The sequence below is a fragment of the Porites lutea genome, chromosome 11, assembly GCF_958299795.1.
Source record: "Porites lutea chromosome 11, jaPorLute2.1, whole genome shotgun sequence".
In the NCBI taxonomy this organism is placed as follows: domain Eukaryota; kingdom Metazoa; phylum Cnidaria; class Anthozoa; order Scleractinia; family Poritidae; genus Porites; species Porites lutea.
The window spans coordinates 17,580,009-17,596,312 of NC_133211.1; the positions used below are offsets into that span (position 1 = coordinate 17,580,009).

A 16,304-nucleotide genomic window follows, 5' to 3' on the forward strand; every position below is an offset into this window, starting at 1 on the left:
TCTAACCCAAAGAAAATGGGGCTAGCTTAATGTTCAAGTAGATCAAAGAACTTATGTTAGGAAGGTAAATCAGGAATTAGAGTTGGAAAAGTTCAATAATGCTCATAAGTGTCACTTAATCTTCCTGTACTTTAATGAAGAAAAAAAACATGTTACTTTCAACCTATTCTTCGTCTTAAACAATTGTAATTTTATCAACCCTTTGGTGAAATATAGTCTAACAACTTGCGCATCATGTTTCACAATACGACGAGTTCTATGGTCATTAACGCCTGTATTATTATTGTCCGTTATGTTACGCATTTTATTCCCAAGATTTCAGTACTCATAGTTTGCCTAGACAAAGAAATTGGCGATGGCTTCACATTTCTCCTGTTTGCCAGATATAAGCTCTGGTTCCTCGTGTTCCAAGATCCGCAAGAAGTAAGCCTACAGAAGCAGGATTAAGAGGAGATGGGAAAGCGATAGTGGAATTGTAACAAGATCTTTGAGTTTCCAACGGGGGAACTGGGGGAACATGTCCGGCTTCCCCTGGCTGTTTTGGGCGAGGTTGTGGCTACCATGGTACTTGGAGGGGGAGGGGGCAGTTTTTCCGGTGGGGGAGCAGAACATAGCGGGTGTTAATAAACACGGTGGTAAAGTTACAATAACTTTGAAACATTAAACTTAAAAAAGACTCTTCCTCAGTAGCAAGGTAGTCTCTCGTTGATGTAAATATACGTAGCCCTTTTTAGCAGCATATCCATTGTATCTCTATGCACCAGTAGACTGTATCTGCAAAACCGAAACAAAAACTGCTTTACGCTTCATGTTCGTAGCTTTAGCAAGGCTTAATTTAAATAAACAAACCAAAAATGCCATTTGGGACTTATTACCTAGAAGGCATAGTTTTACCTCTCCCCCGCTAACGTTAATCAAGGTGGTGCGATTTCAAGTACATTCATGAATCTCATTTAATCAGGTTTTGTAGATCAGTTTTCAGCACATGTAATGACTAAATGTAAAACAAATCTCAGAGAAATGAATAAAATAGTAAGTTTCTAAAGAGAGTCTGTGAGGCATTTTCTGAACATAATGAATCATAATAATGGAAATTTGTCGGCGGGAGAAGATAAAACAGATGGTAAAACCAGTGCTTCTATACTCCTAGTAGTCTATTACTGTGGAATTGTATGATGAGTTTTTCGGTACAAAATCAAAGTAAATTTATTTATCTCATCACAATTCTTATTATCAAAAGAACCAGACGAAGCGAGGCGGTAATGGTTAAAAAAAAGATAAGAATCCTGCATGGTTAGAATTCTAAAGCGTGGTATCCCTATCTGCTCCGAAGTCAATATTCCGCTAAACAAAGTTCTTTCGAATACGGTCTTGTCATACTTGTAACCCAAATTAGTCCGTGTACAGCCGCCCCCTCCTCTAAAAACTTCCCGACATTTTTTTAGCGAAGGCCGGGGTGTCTGTGCACAGGCTAAACACACTGAAATAGGCTAGGCGCAAATAACACTTAAATATTATAAGAAAGGAAAGGTGATACCTTTTATCAGCACATGTTTTAACCTAAACAAAATTCTTTTGAAAAATCTGCTGTGTCTGAGGCTCACAGAGAGGTTGAACTCCCCAAACCCGTTCTCTTGCCAGACACAACAATAAAATGTCTGTAGAGTTTTAAATTGAAATCAAATCTGTTGAGAGAGGATGTTGCCAAAGTTCAGTGGAGGTTTGGAGGAGAATAGAGTGTCGAAAGAAATTGACGCTGGCGTCAAATTTTTTCCTGTGTGAAAGATATAAGCTCTATTTCTCTCATGACTGAAGATTGTAGTCCTTGCAAAGGTGCGCGCTTTCTTGGGACAGACTTCCACATGAAAGATGCTCTTCGCTTAGGACCTGCGTAAATTGCAGACTTTGTTACTTATTAGGGTGTTCAGGACAGAAAAATAATTCTGTTTTACTAGACTGGTCTCCTTCAGGGTTAGAATTTTAATTTTCTAACCAGCATTCCTGTTGCTTTCATACGGGAGTCATGCACCCTCGCGGGAATTGTTTTGATTCTAATAGATCCTACATTGTTTCTTAGTTTAGCGTGTTCGATTTTCTATTTCAGACAGGGATTTGTCACTCTAAAAGAGGCTGAAATGAATCTATAAATCAATCGATTTGGAACCATCAAATGTTGTACACACTAGTCGAGGGTGAGGGGTAGAAAAAACAATAGAAATGCAACCCCCCCCCCCCCCCCCCCAGTTTTTATTGTAATTCTTAATTTTTCCTTTGGCTTTGTTTATTGCTTTGTTCACGGTTGTCGGGGAAATTTGGAAAATCTCCCAATTAACTAAAGTTAAAAAATTCTGACTCAATATAGCAAAGCTAACTGTTGACTCTCTTGTTTTGTTGTCGTCGTGGTTCTTTCTTTGTAAGGTGGGGTTTTCGGTACGAACAGATTGAATTGCACCAGTGAAAATGTAAGTTACCCATCCGAGAGAATAATACCAAAAATATCAAAACAGATATGTAACGTTCATCGCCGGAGTAAAAAAAATAAAAAAATAAAAGATCAAGTCATTCCGAGAATACGTGCCCTAAACTAGAGTCTACAAATCATTTCATGACCCCAAAAAATTCTTTCAAGAAAGGTTTCGTTCCTAAGCTTCGTGAAGGTTGTAAAGCACTCGTAACCAGAAAAATCTAAGCGCAAATACAGCACAACTAAAATTTTGTACAAAAATACAGGATCTCAGTAATTTTTATCTACACTTGTTCTGCCCTGGAAAAATTTTTTTAAGGAAAATGTTGTCTCTTAGCCTCATAAACTTCTTGCAGCTCCAGCAGGTTAAATAAAGCTTATCTTTCTCCATCACGGCATAAACAATGAATGTCAGCTTGATATGTAAACAGAAATCAATCTGTTGATATTAGAAAATGAGAAGGTTGCCGAGAGGGTCGAAAGAGAGCTCCAGAGTCATTATTTCTCATTCAGGGCTGTTAGGAAGCACACGTCCTTTGCTTCGTATCATCAGAATCTGTGTAAACAAATGAACCACCCCAAATCGCAACTAAGGTAAGGTAATCTACATACTGTATGTCTGTCTAATGTGGACATCATAGGTACAGCACCAAGTGATATAATAATAAGGCGACACGTTAAATAGAAGATTGCATGATATTGTTAAATTTAATTTCGATCCAATGCAATGTCTTCAAAAGAGGGGGCTATATTGATCCCCTTCTTATTTTTTGGCACATTCATCACTGTGACATGGGTGGAATGCAAGACACAGCATTTCCTGAGTCTTTCCTGGGTTTTAAGTCATGCGCCAGTCATGGGTAGCAGCAACTATTCATTAATTATGTTCACATTGCTGATCTCAGAGAATAGAGCACGAACCCACTGATCTGGTTTTTGGAAGGTCACAAGTTTGAATTTTGTCAGGAACTTGAGATTTTGTCCAACGCTATTGTCAAGAGTAAAATTTTCCATTTCCTTCATTTATTACCAAACTTTACGCTCTTGACAATGCTGATCCTAGTAGCATACAGAACGCTTAAGCTTGTAACATATGAAATGAGTTTGCTCTTCACGAGTCTGGCTTCAGTCTCTCCGTAGCTCGTAAGAATGTGCCGGCGAAAGAGAGCCAACCCGGTACTTGGGAAGATATGAGGTTCGAATCCTGTTGGAGACTCCCAAGACTTTTTCTTTGTCCTTCACTCATGACATGACGAAAACTACATGACTCCCACAGACTTTCTTCAAAATGTTCACAGTAAATTATGTTGTTACTGGCTCGTAGAAACTTGTTAAATTGCTAATGTGCTCTGGATTTTGCCCCTCATTCGCTCGGATAAAACCGACTTGATTAGTGGCTTAATTTGCAACATCCTCGGAGACCCAGGGACAGTTAGTCGGGTCTATAAAATATTCGTGGGGAAAGTTTACTGCCGAGATCGAGACGAGCTCGTCTCGATCTTACAGTAAACTTTCACCACGAATATTTTACCGACCCGACTAACTGCCCCTGGGTCTCCGAGGATGAATTTGCAACAGCTTTGATGTTTTCTACGATAGCTCTAGAATTGTTTCTTTGTTGTTTTGCCTTAAATAGACGTTGTCACGGTTTTCGACGCCATCTTGACGAGTAGGCAAACGTGTAAGAAATTATAGTGTTTGTATGAGAATCTAATGTCGAATAATTTCCGTAAAACGGCTGTTCTGAAAAAAATATCAATTGTCAACTAAAGCTACAAAGCAAAGGTTTGTAGTAAAAAAATTACCTGTGCTTAAATTTCTCCAGTGGCCTGCTTTAGATTTTCCATATATTTGTCTGTAATCATGCTGTAACTTTCCCGAAACTTTCTTACCCACAAATGTAAAGAAAATTTTAAAAAGTGGTTCTAGGTCTTCTAGTGCATGTAAAGCCCTTAAGTTTTTTTCAGGAGAATCCTTAGGAGTGAAGCTTTAGTTTGCAAATCACATTTTTTTCAGAACAGCCGTTCTACGGAAATTATTGGACATTAGATTCTCATACAATCACTGTAATTTCTCACGCGTTTGCCTACTCGTCAAGATGGCGTCGCAAACCGTGACAAGGTCTATTCGAAATCTAACTTACTTTTCGAATATCTTTTTTGACAGGGTATACACGATGAAAGTACTTTTCATCTTGATTTGCATTACCCCTCCTGTTAGTCTTTTACTGATAAGGGAAGACATGCGCCGTTCATCTACTGTAAGTACCAAGGATAATCACGTGCTCAGAGGATACAACATTTCCAAACAGCGGACTTATGACCTGCTGTCATGTGCACAATTATGTCTGGCACGGTCAAACTGCATGTCTTTTAATTACGAAAACATCGAAAATGGAGATTGTGAACTAAATAAAGAGGCAACTGATGCGAGTATCCAGGAAGCTCTCACCACTCGAAGGGGGTATACCTTTGGACAGTTTGTCAACTTAAGCGTGAGTAGTACTTAATGCTATTATTAAATTCAACCCTCGTTTTGGGATTTCTGTTTTTGATTCCCTCGAACCCCACCCCCAACCCACCCCCCAAAAAGCTTAAATTAGATAAATGATCCCTTGCGTAAAACACAAACACTGATTGAAGAGGTTTTGCTTGTTTTCCGACTTTCCTGGGCACAGACCTGTCTGGTGGGGATGAGCAAGAATACAGCCTGCTAGCAAGCTATGCTCCATCTCGATTAGTCCAACTCACTTACTTTGTCAAATGTAGGCGAACTCTCCTGGAGTTGAATTCCTAAGAACAATATCCAAGTTAAGAAGGGGAAAGAAAATTTAGTCGCCGCTTGTTTTAATATGTCCTCCATGAAACGTCGCAATTGTGCGGTGGCGGCAAAGAAATGTACAAAAAAGCATGATGCACGTGCAGAGTTGTTGCACGTTGCAGAGTTGTCACCGTCGTCAGATTTTAAGTCCCCAAGGGAAGTAATGTTCAGAAGAAAAATGACACAAAATTGAGCTACATTTCATATCCTTTTTAGGGGCCAGTATTTTCAGCCGGAGGAAAACATCATGGTAAGATAAGAGCAACGTAGGTGTTAATTTACTGAGTTTGCTTCAAGACTGAGAAGATTTGACCACCAGCCGAGTTATTTAAGTCATAACATTCTTTTTTCCAGACCAGAAATATGTCTTTACGACACTGGGTGCCAGAGGAGAAAATGGACCGAGTCATATATCTGGATATGCAGGAACGTCACTGGAAGGAAAAGTTACTTTAAACAACGGAATCCAAATTTGGAATGTGCCCGTGACTGGAACTTACGTTATTGAAGCATCAGGTGGTTCTGGAGGAAATGGTACGGATGGAACACAATCTTATCCGCTTCCTTGGAGGCTTGGTGGCTTAGGCGCAAAGATAATAGGATCTTTCAAACTTTCACGAGGAAGTCAAATCAAAATCTTAGTCGGACAGGAGGGTGGTACATCTATAAGCTTCCCTGACAGACCAGGGGGAGGGGGTGGTGGAACGTTTGTAACCCTGTCTGATAACACTCCACTTATAATTGCCGGAGGGGGAGGGGGAGGAGCAACAGCACGTAAACAATATACCGACGGTGACCCAGGTCAGACGACAGCGAATGGAACTCAGTGTGGAGGAACAGGGGGCAGTGGGGGACAAGTCTGCAATGCTGACACAGGGAACAGTGATCCTAATTTAAGGTCTGGAGCAGGAGCAGGACTAAGAGGGGATGGGAAAGGCGGTCTTGCATTTGCAACAAGGGCGTTGAGTTTTACCAACGGGGGAACTGGGGGAATATGTCCAGTTTCCAATGGTGGTTTTGGCGGAGGTGGGTTTGCTATGGTTAATGGAGGGGGAGGGGGAGGTTATTCCGGTGGGGGAGTGATGGGAACTCAAACAAAAGGAACCGCTGGGGGAGGGGGATCATATAATAACGGTACAGATCAGCAGAACATGGAGGGGGTCAACAAAGGCGATGGTAAAGTTATAATAACTTTGATAAATTAACGCCATTTACGTTCCTCGTCAGAGTTCCATCCAATAGAAAGTGGGCTAGCTTAATGTTTAAGTAGATAAAAGAACTAATGTTAAGGGGGCAAGACACAGGAATTTTTTTTATAAAGCCGAAAAAGTTCAATAACGCTCATAAGTGTCACTTAATCGTCCTCTACTTTAATTGCAAAATATATTACTTAAAACCATTCGTCTAAAAATATGGTACTTTTTATCAACCCTTGCAAGTTAAAAAAATGAGATATACTTTAACATCTAGAGCATCATGTTGCACAAGACGACGAGTTTTATGGTAATTAATGTCTGTATTATTACTGACCGCAAGTTACGCATTTCATTTCCGGGATTTCATTATTCATAGTTTGTCTACACAAAGAAATTGATGATGGCTTCGCATTTCTCCTGTTTGCCAGATATAAGCTCTGGTTCCCCGTGTTCCAAGATGTAAGCCTACCAAAGAAAAATCCATATAGACTTTTAGGATCACCAACAGCCAAACCTCCCGTAAGCGACCATCCAAAATGCGAAGATCTAGTGGTCGCTTGCGAAAATCGAACCACAAGGGATTCCTTCCTAGAAAAGGACCGAACACATCTACAGTTTTGGAGAGAATTCACTGCATGTAATCACTAAGTTACGATATGTGTAGTTTCATGATGTCACCAAAAGCACATCGCATTCTCTTAGTAGTGAAGTACATACAATGAACATAGAGAACAAGCCATGCCTTGCGTGGTCGCCCTTACTCGCACAGAAACTTGTGCATTCTAGACCAAGTAAAGTCGCTTAAGAGAATCGAACTTCATGGGTTTCCCCTCATAGAATAGGTCCGAATACGTAACAGAATTCGTTGTATGTGACTTCTAAGTAACGATATGTGTAGTTTTATGTTGTCACAATAAGTTCTTCGCATACTCTGAGTAGTGTACTACATGCAGCATAGACATGGCTAAGCGGTCGTTTACGGGTGGATAAAAACAATGGAATATCTTAAGGCCAACATCCTAAAAGGTTGGAGCGATCGCTTACGAGAGGCTGCAACTGTAGTGATTTCACTAGAAACAGTTTGGTGTTTTGGATCTAGGAGGACGCTATGGGAGGTGGTCGCTTACGAGAGGTAGTCTCACTTCGACTGTATTTACTTTAAAATGGACCGCGGTGCTTGTTAAAACTCGCGTCACTTCCACCCTCACATTCTTTTTCGTGTTGGTTTAGAAGAGATTCATAAAAGAACCTGCCAGTAAAGAACCCCTGCCCCGGACTAACCTCAAGTTCCTCTAAAGAAGTCGTTCCTTTCTCTACTTTTGCTCCGATGCCTTTATCAAAACTACTGTAACGATCCTGGAATCAAAACCAGAAAATGAACGTTGTCATCCGATTATTCTGATCAAGGTTCCATCAAAGTTAAATCAATTCTTAAAAATTGAACAGGCTTTTTGTTAAGGCATACACAGCTTTTAGATCATTTTCTTAGATAATGCAATCATTATCTGTCATTTCGATTTTGGCAACTTCTTGGTGATTATTACAATTGGTGATGTTTTTTCAATGCAAAAGCAAGGCTTATATCAGCGGACAGACCTTTCACTGCAGCTTAATCTTGATGCTGCAAAGTATTGACAGTGGCTTGAATAAGGAACGAATAAATATAACTTTGCCGATAAGCACCTCTCTTAAATATTCATGACGCAGTGGCAACGAGAAAATAGTTTGGCAAAAATTCCCGAAGGCAGACCTTTACTTGGAATGGAATACGTTTTCTAACCAACCTTGACTAAAGAATCTAACGTCCCGTCTTCAATGAGCTTGGCAGCATTTTTAAGTCCTCGAGCAAACGAGTCCATTGCACCTAAAACAGAAAAAAGCCCAATGAATATTCTAACCCGAGGCCTATTTTTCGAAAGTCCCCGGGTGGCTCTTTTGATCCGAAGTCAAATTTTAAAATCAAAACCGAAAGAATGGGAGTGAAACTTCTAAATACCCTAAGAAGTCCACTGGTTTGTTTTATCAACTGATAGGTTTTTTGCTTTACTGTCGAAACTGCTACAACTTCGATCTTGAATGGAAACATGGTAAACGTAAAACTTGTACAACTACAATGTCCGGCCACAGTAATTACGTCGACTTCGAGAAACTGGCCCCAGAGTGAATCGAAGATTTTTTTAAGGAGGAGGAATGGGTTTCCTCAGATTAAAGGGGCTATGTCAGGACACTTGTCAGCAGGACGTTGCTGTTTGATGTCAAGCTCACAAAAATGCTCCTACAGAGGTATGAAGAAATTATCAAAGAAATTTCATTAAGGAGCACTAACCAATACTTTTTATTGATGATTTTTGCAGGCAAAGCATTAAAACTTGAAAAAGTGTTCCCAACTTTTACAAGTTTCAGTCCATGTCCATCCTTGCCATCCGTAGCAATGGACGACAGGAAACAGTTTTAATGCCTGAATAAAGTCTAAAATAACAAAATTGGAGCATTACTATTGGAATTCAATTGATGCGAAGACTCATTTCAGCTCGACAAAAACATAGGCGTGATAGCAAATGACGTGACATAGCGTCTTTAAGAAGGGGCCGGGAGAAGGGGTAGCAGAGAAAAGAAAGGAGGGGATTGTAACCACAAGAGTAAGGTTGAAGGATTGCCCACTGTATCCACCCTGACTCTTCGTTGTTTCATGCGAAGGAAATAAGGTCAGGCCACAAAGTCATCTCAGCTCTGGGGCCCAAATACCCCGGTACGTTCACATACAAAAATCCTTCACTCTTTTCTTTACTAGCGTTGGCGAAAAATACTATAAAGTAACTTCTTTAGCTTTATTTTGTAAATTTTGCACCATTTTAAAAGCATTAACAGCATAGTATGTAGCATTAACAGGATACTACGTTCACATACGAAACACTTTCACTCTCTTCTTCACTAGCGTTGGCGAAAAATACTTTAAAGTACCATTTTAAAAGCATTAACAGGATAGTATGTGTATCTTTTCACAATGATTTCGCACTCTTTCTACTGCATCAAAAAATTTTATACATGACAGACTTACCGATGTGAGCAATAAACATGTCCTGTAAGTCCGTTGATTCACGGCGAATTTTACAGTCAAAGTTAAGTCCACCGGGTGTGAGTCCTCCCTGTTCGATAATGGCCTACAATTTATAGAGTTTTACCTGCACGTTAACGACAATTGCCTCATGTTTTTGCTCCGTTGTGTAACGGTTTTTAGTCAAGTATCGTATTTGAAAAAAGACTATAATGCAGTCTATCTGTTTTGCTGAGAACGGCAAATAATGCACCAAATACTCATTGCCTTTTACAGTATAAGTCTTCATTATTCATTTCAAACGTTTACGTGCCGTCCAGGTTCTCTCTGTCGCACCTGCTTTTGGCGATTTGAATAGATTCAGTAGAATCACGTTTACGGCAAAAGGCAAACAGCAGATGCAATGAGACAATTTCTCAAAATAGAAAATGGTCAGATAAACACTATCCAAAGTAGTTCTTTTGAATGAAACTGAGTAAACGGAATACTCTACGTGGTTCTAATTAACGTTTGCAGTTTGCAAACGTGATAATAAATTTCCTCATTGTCACTGTCGTTGCCGTTGTGGCCTCCCTAATCTGAACTTTCTACCAACTCAATACAACGCGACTGGTTGCCCAGTGTATATTTCACGGCTTTAAGTTAAGACGAACCTTCATAACAAGCGTGCAGTTCTTAATATCCATGGGGAACTGATCTGTGTCCCAACCAAGATCAGGTGATCCAGTGTTGGAGTCAATTGAACCAAGAAAACCAAACCTGTTCACGACAAAGAAAAGACGATTTTTATTTTTTGTTTAACTTTGCGACTCCTGAAAGTCATACAGATGACAAAACTGTAACCCTCAGAGTGCAAAAAACTATTGATTCCATGCAAAAATAAGCTGCAGTCTAATGTGAGGTTAAGATTGCAGTCGGCCTTCCTGTAATAATATTATTGTGAAGTGAGTGAGCAAATCAGTGGAGCAAATTGAAAATAACAATAACATGAGCTAGGGGGAAACTCTAATTCCTCTCAGCAAGTTCCCTACTTCAAGACTTGCTACAGGTAAGCGTGTCTGTTCAAAACTTTGGAGGTGATGTGGGTGTCTAGGATGAAGAAGATGATAGAAAAGAAAAAGCTAGGGTGGAAACCAAAAAATAATAACATACTTTGAGGCCATTACAACATCGTGTTCATAGGAGTGCCCAGCCAGGGTGGTGTGATTAGGCTCAATATTCAGCTGTGAAAAACAATACGCAAAAAAATTGAGTAATAAATGAAACGTGCTGTAAAACTGAATTAATCAGCATGTCACGAGCGTGGGACAAAGAAAAATCTGAGTCCCTGACAGGATTCGAATCTATGACCTCCCAATTAACACCGGGTGGGCGCTCTATCCACTTGAGCTACAGAGAACTCATGAAGAGCGAGGTCCTATACTAGGTTCATATTTGACACTCATCCTGCCTACTGCAATTTATGTTGTTTGAAACGTTTGATATACTGCTTTTGGGAGACAATTTATTTGTTTGACATAATGCTGTAATTTTTCCATTTACATGTATTCTGTCAAGTTCCGTTGCAAATAATTAAAACACGTCGCAGTTGGCATTATTAACCAATGAACTAGATTGACTGAGCTAAATGGACCGAATGAACTATGACACAGCCCCCTTAAACCCTACACCTTCCAATCCGTATACCACTAGTCAGATGCTCTAAACACTGAGAGATCTGAGATGTAAGTAACATGGTTTGCCGTGTTGTTGTAAGCAGGCTAACCTTAAAATCATCCTCTAGTCCATATGTTTTCAGGAAAGCAATCACAGTCTGAGCATCTGAAACAAATTAAAGCAAATCTTAGATGTTAAACAAGTCTTTATCAGAGATCAAGAAAATGGATGAAAACAAAGGAGACATCAAACAAACTAAGAACTGATTAAAAATAAATTAAAAGGGAAAGGATTTACAGGCAAAAAGAAATGAAAGGGAAAAAGAATTAAAGAAAGAAAAGAACTGAAGGAGAGGGAAATGAAGAAAAACCTAAGACAAGTTAGAACGAACGAAAGGCAATGAAAGGAATGTGGAACAGTATGAATGTATGAATGTAATATTTAAACTAAACTGAAGGAGAATGAATGGAAAGAAATAAAAGAAAAAGGAAAAGGAAACAAGAACCAAAAGACATTGTCACAGTAAAAAGGGAATGACATAATTGATAAAAGAAATAAAGTGTTGGATTACATGATAAAAATAAAGGTCGGGTTGTAGCATTCAGAATAATCTACTAATACCAACCATAGTCATACTGATGCTTAGTTGGTTCCTTTGGTTTGGGCTCAATTAGCAACTGGCCTGTAAATCCTATCTTCTCTTTATAATCTGAAAAGTTATAATCATTTTAACATTATAAGTCATTACAAGGTCAAAAAACACATCATTTTACTACTACTTTATTACCTGAATCCTACAGGGTTTTGCTTTCTTGTGAAAATCAGGCCTTTTTGGTGCAAGTTAGGCCTCAGTGGTTTTACCATATTTATATAATATAAAAGGGAAAATGAAATTGATTCTGGTAGAAGTTTTAGATGATGCCACAATTCAAATGGCCTACAAGTTAAGCAACCACTTTAGCTAATGATTATAGGGAAAAGTTCACAAGATCTGAAAAAGGCCTTTTTGCCTCTAAAGCTGGGAACAAGTTGTGCAAACTATGAAAGTGTTTTCTTGACTACCTCTAAATAAGTCAACGAATAGTGAATGATAACTGGTACATGTACAAGGAAACAACTGATCAGTGATCAGTGCTAAATGTGGATAGATGAGTCAGCTGTAAAGAAATGAATCATATTCATAGGCGTGGGAAGTTAAGAAAATTATCTTAGCCTCTTACTTACTACCCAACAACTCTAGGAACATCTTCCTATAACCAAAAGGAAACTTCAAAATAGAAATGTCAAATGAGACAATATAATGTAAAAAATTACCTACGACCATTTGAAAAAACCTGCCCATGTGATCAAGTTCTCTCTTGACATCTGTGTTGAGCAATGTGTGGTAACCTTCGCGTCCACCCCAGAAAACTGTCATTACAAGTTAATGAACATATCAGGAAACAGCTATATCACTCTCAGTTTTCAGTTATTGTACAAACATTACTGATTTAATACAGTCATGTATATCATTATATTATAAAATATTATTGTCAGTAATTTAATTCATTAGATCAATAATTCTCGCCATAGACTATTGTAGCTGCCTGCAGTATTGATAAAATAATCCATTTACTAATAATAATAATTCATAATGTAAGTGATTATATGTATTGTAATATTACTAGATCCTCACTATTAAAAATAATAAATTATTGCTTTCAGATTAAAAGAATAAACTAATTCTGAGCCTGTATGTTATTGTAAACTTACTTTTAATTGATGAGATAAATAAAACAATTGCCAGATGTCTGCATGTTTGATTAAACCTACCAAAGTTTTCTGCTCCAAGTTTTTTGGCAATCTCTAGACCTTTCTTCACTTGTGCTGCTGCATGAGCGAATGCATGAGCATCTGGATTAGAAGCTGCACCATTCATGTACCTGTGAAAAAAAATACAAAGCAAAATAACAGAGGGTTTTTCAATGTAAAGTTGTGAGTCAGCAGCCGGCACAATTTAATGTGCAAATTGTCAAATTCTGTTGGGGATGAACAATATTACAATGAAGAGTTCTATTTTCAAATTACCAAAAATTACCCTCTAGTCTGGTTTTCACTTGGAAATAAAATTATGTATTTACCTTCTCAGAGGAGTCAAGACACATTCATGTAGACAAACTAGAGCACAATGTTGATATTCATAATGCATGGACTTTGAATTGAGACTGAGACTGGCTGACCAGGGGAATCCATCCCTGAATAGAAATTGGGGAGACACAACCCAGTGCCAGATCCAGACCTTGAGATAAAGGGGTGGGGGGGGGGGGGGGATGCCGGTCTGCCAACAAAATTTTTTCGGTCCTTAAGGCCTCAGTTTGGTCCAAAAATAAGAGGGGGGGGCTGCCCCCCTGGATCCGCCACTGCAACCTTCCAGCAAACTGGACCAGACTGATCAGGTCACAGATCATAAATTATGATATGTTCAGTCCACTGTGAACAAGGCCCAGTCTTATGGAGCTAAATGCTCAGATTTTTTTTCTCTCAGTAATAAATATTTACAATGTTTCAAGTTTAAATTACCTTGGGTTGGCAAAAAGGTTGCAAGTGGCCAAAAGAAGTTTGACTCCAGTTTTTTCCTGCCGCTGTGAACAAGGCCCAGTCTTATGGAGCTAAATGCTCAGATTTTTTTCTCTCAGTAATAAATATTTACAATGTTTCAAGTTTAAATTACCTTGGGTTGGCAAAAAGGTTGCAAGTGGCCCAAAGAAGCTTGACTCCAGTTTTTTCCTGCAGCTCTAAAGCGAGATCAGTCAACTCATCAAGATTAGAATTTGTTTCTTTTAAGTTTTCTCCTTCAGGGGCAATGTCCCTAGCAAAATAAAACAGTTCATTTACTTAAATTGCATTTACACGTTTACTTCGAAAAGCATACCTCTCAACTCTGAGGATTCTTTGGCTCTGATTGTTAATTAATTAACTATCATATATTGCCGAGATTTCACAATGTATCTAGAAATGTTTCACAAATGAGAGAAATTAGAACAAAAGAAGTTAGACATTAAATTGTTTGGCACAATTTCAACTTTCAAGCACAATTGTTTACAGCTGCATACAATCCCTAAGACACCCTGGTGGGATGGAATATTTAAATGTAAGTTTACACCCCATGGGCAGTTAATCTTACTAAAACAGTTCCAGAGACATTTCAGCAAATGATTTAAATTCCTTGTTTCTGATAGGCCAGGAAATAATCTCTGATACGCCACAAACTAATTAACGGCCTTGCTTGCGGTTTAGTTTTCTCACACCTGATTGGCTTTTTTCTTGCAACACAATAACATTCCAGAAATGTTTCTGGTGTTCATGGTTTCCCAGTTTGACTGTAACTGCCTCCTAGATCTTCAGGGATGGCCATATACAGAGATTTCAAAGTTACTAATCTGTTCATTGATTTGGACATAATGCCCAAGGAGTAACCAGACAAAGTCAGGATGAGTTAAGGAGTTGTGTCGTCTGGGAAAAAAGGCCAATAAAGAAAAAAGACTGATCTGAGCATTATTAATTACATAGGGTACACACTTACAAAATGTGCACGAAAGAATGCGATATTTACCTGTCATGGAAAGTATAATATTTGACACCAAGTTTCACAAAAAATTCAAATGCCGCTCTCAGCCTCCTTTTTGCATTTTCTAAGCTGTTGCTTCCATCATCCCAGTGCCGTGATATTGTAGGAAAACCAAATGGATCAGCACCTGTGGAAAAATTGAGATGTTAGCCAAAATGTTTAAGCATAAGGAGTATGATTTTGTCTCCATAAATATGCCCTGTGGTATTTTCTTGGACTTAATTAGGGACTGGTATATCCTTTACACAGTAATTGATTATTTTTAGTTGCTTCACAAGTTGGAAGATAATGTAGAAATTGAATGACATGAAGGTGGGTATTCTGTAAGTTCCTTTGTACTGTGGGGTATTTGCTTGCTTGGACACAATCCCTCAAATAGTCAATCCGTAGGAGAATGCAAAAGCACAGTGCAATATCCCCTTACCCCATCACAACAGGAAGTACACTAGTATGTCTGTTAAATATAGATCTTTCAACAGCAGTTCCACTGCACTGTGATGATTTGGTCCAGGAGTGAAGCACAATTGTTTGTTTAACAAACTTATACGCATTATTTTATTAATTTTTTTGGGTAATTGCAGTAAGGTGCATTTTATTTTGTCTTATTGATGCATCACGAAAATTCTAGCAAAGCCTTTCAATAATCACTCTTGGAAAATGAGAGTTATAGGACATTTTATGATTGTAGTTCACTGAGATCAAGTTATGTGTTGTTGTCCTTCTTTGACAATTCTTCTTCGCAGCAAACCACTGAAATCATATCAGAAGCTTAACATCCACACCTGTTATTTTTTCACCACATACCTGTGCCTCTGAATGTGTGCCAAAAGCAAACAGAAAATCGACACCAATCTTCCATTGTCTTTCCCATGACCACCTAATGTTGAAAAAAAAAAAAATACATGTATGATCAATACATCCCCATTTTTCAGGAACAGTTTGTATCAAACATACAGGTACGTTTTTGTCCAATACTAAACCAGCACCCTCGAGTTCGTATAACATCGCCATCATTTTCAGATATAATTTCATCGCTAGCACAATTGACCACAATTGAATCTATTTCACACTCTGACAAGGTCTAACTTTTGAACAACATGTTTACCTCTTGTGGGTTGTAGTGTTTGAAGCACAGGTTATCGCCTGGTCCTCCATCAGGCTTGTACTCAATTTTGCTTATACCTAAAAGAAGAAAATACACATTCAGAGAAAGCAAATACCACACCCCTTTAATAACACTCGAAAAACCGCTACGGAAAATCCCCGCGCGCATTTGCACAAAACCTGGAAAAAAATCCTCCTCGGTGTCAGCTGATGAGCCATTACTGTGTGATCTTCTTGCTTTTTTAGTCGGAGGTGCAAAGGACGACATGTTACAAAACAAAGGCCTAGGGAAGAAGAAAGATGTGGTGCAAAAAGACGTAAACTCTCTGGACTGAAAAGTGAGCTTACGACACTTTTTGCCAGGCGTTGACTGCCTCAACTCCGCGGGGACTGAACTCTTGA

The 16,304-nt window shown here is 38.8% G+C and overlaps 2 protein-coding genes across 2 annotated transcripts; one reads left to right on the forward strand and one right to left on the reverse strand.

Annotated features, from left to right (window-relative positions):
- Window positions 1–2,927: 2,927 nt before the first annotated feature.
- LOC140951717 (uncharacterized) lies at window positions 2,928–6,637 on the forward strand. The gene is made up of 3 exons (XM_073401034.1): window positions 2,928–3,058; window positions 4,631–4,965; window positions 5,618–6,637. Exons 1-3 carry the CDS (start codon window positions 3,033–3,035, stop codon window positions 6,487–6,489), a joined length of 1,233 nt encoding a protein of 410 aa, XP_073257135.1. The 5' UTR covers window positions 2,928–3,032; the 3' UTR covers window positions 6,490–6,637.
- A 1-nt stretch (window position 6,638) lies between these two features.
- LOC140951716 (uncharacterized) lies at window positions 6,639–16,225 on the reverse strand. The gene is made up of 15 exons (XM_073401033.1): window positions 16,083–16,225; window positions 15,904–15,980; window positions 15,603–15,675; window positions 14,784–14,925; window positions 13,902–14,039; window positions 13,004–13,113; window positions 12,506–12,601; window positions 11,817–11,900; window positions 11,301–11,356; window positions 10,688–10,758; window positions 10,189–10,294; window positions 9,539–9,641; window positions 8,265–8,344; window positions 7,762–7,836; window positions 6,639–6,945 (listed from the first exon to the last, which is right to left on the reverse strand). The coding sequence occupies exons 1-15, from the start codon at window positions 16,168–16,170 to the stop codon at window positions 6,862–6,864; spliced, it is 1,383 nt and encodes a 460-aa protein (XP_073257134.1). The 5' UTR covers window positions 16,171–16,225; the 3' UTR covers window positions 6,639–6,861.
- Between the last annotated feature and the right edge of the window lie 79 nt (window positions 16,226–16,304).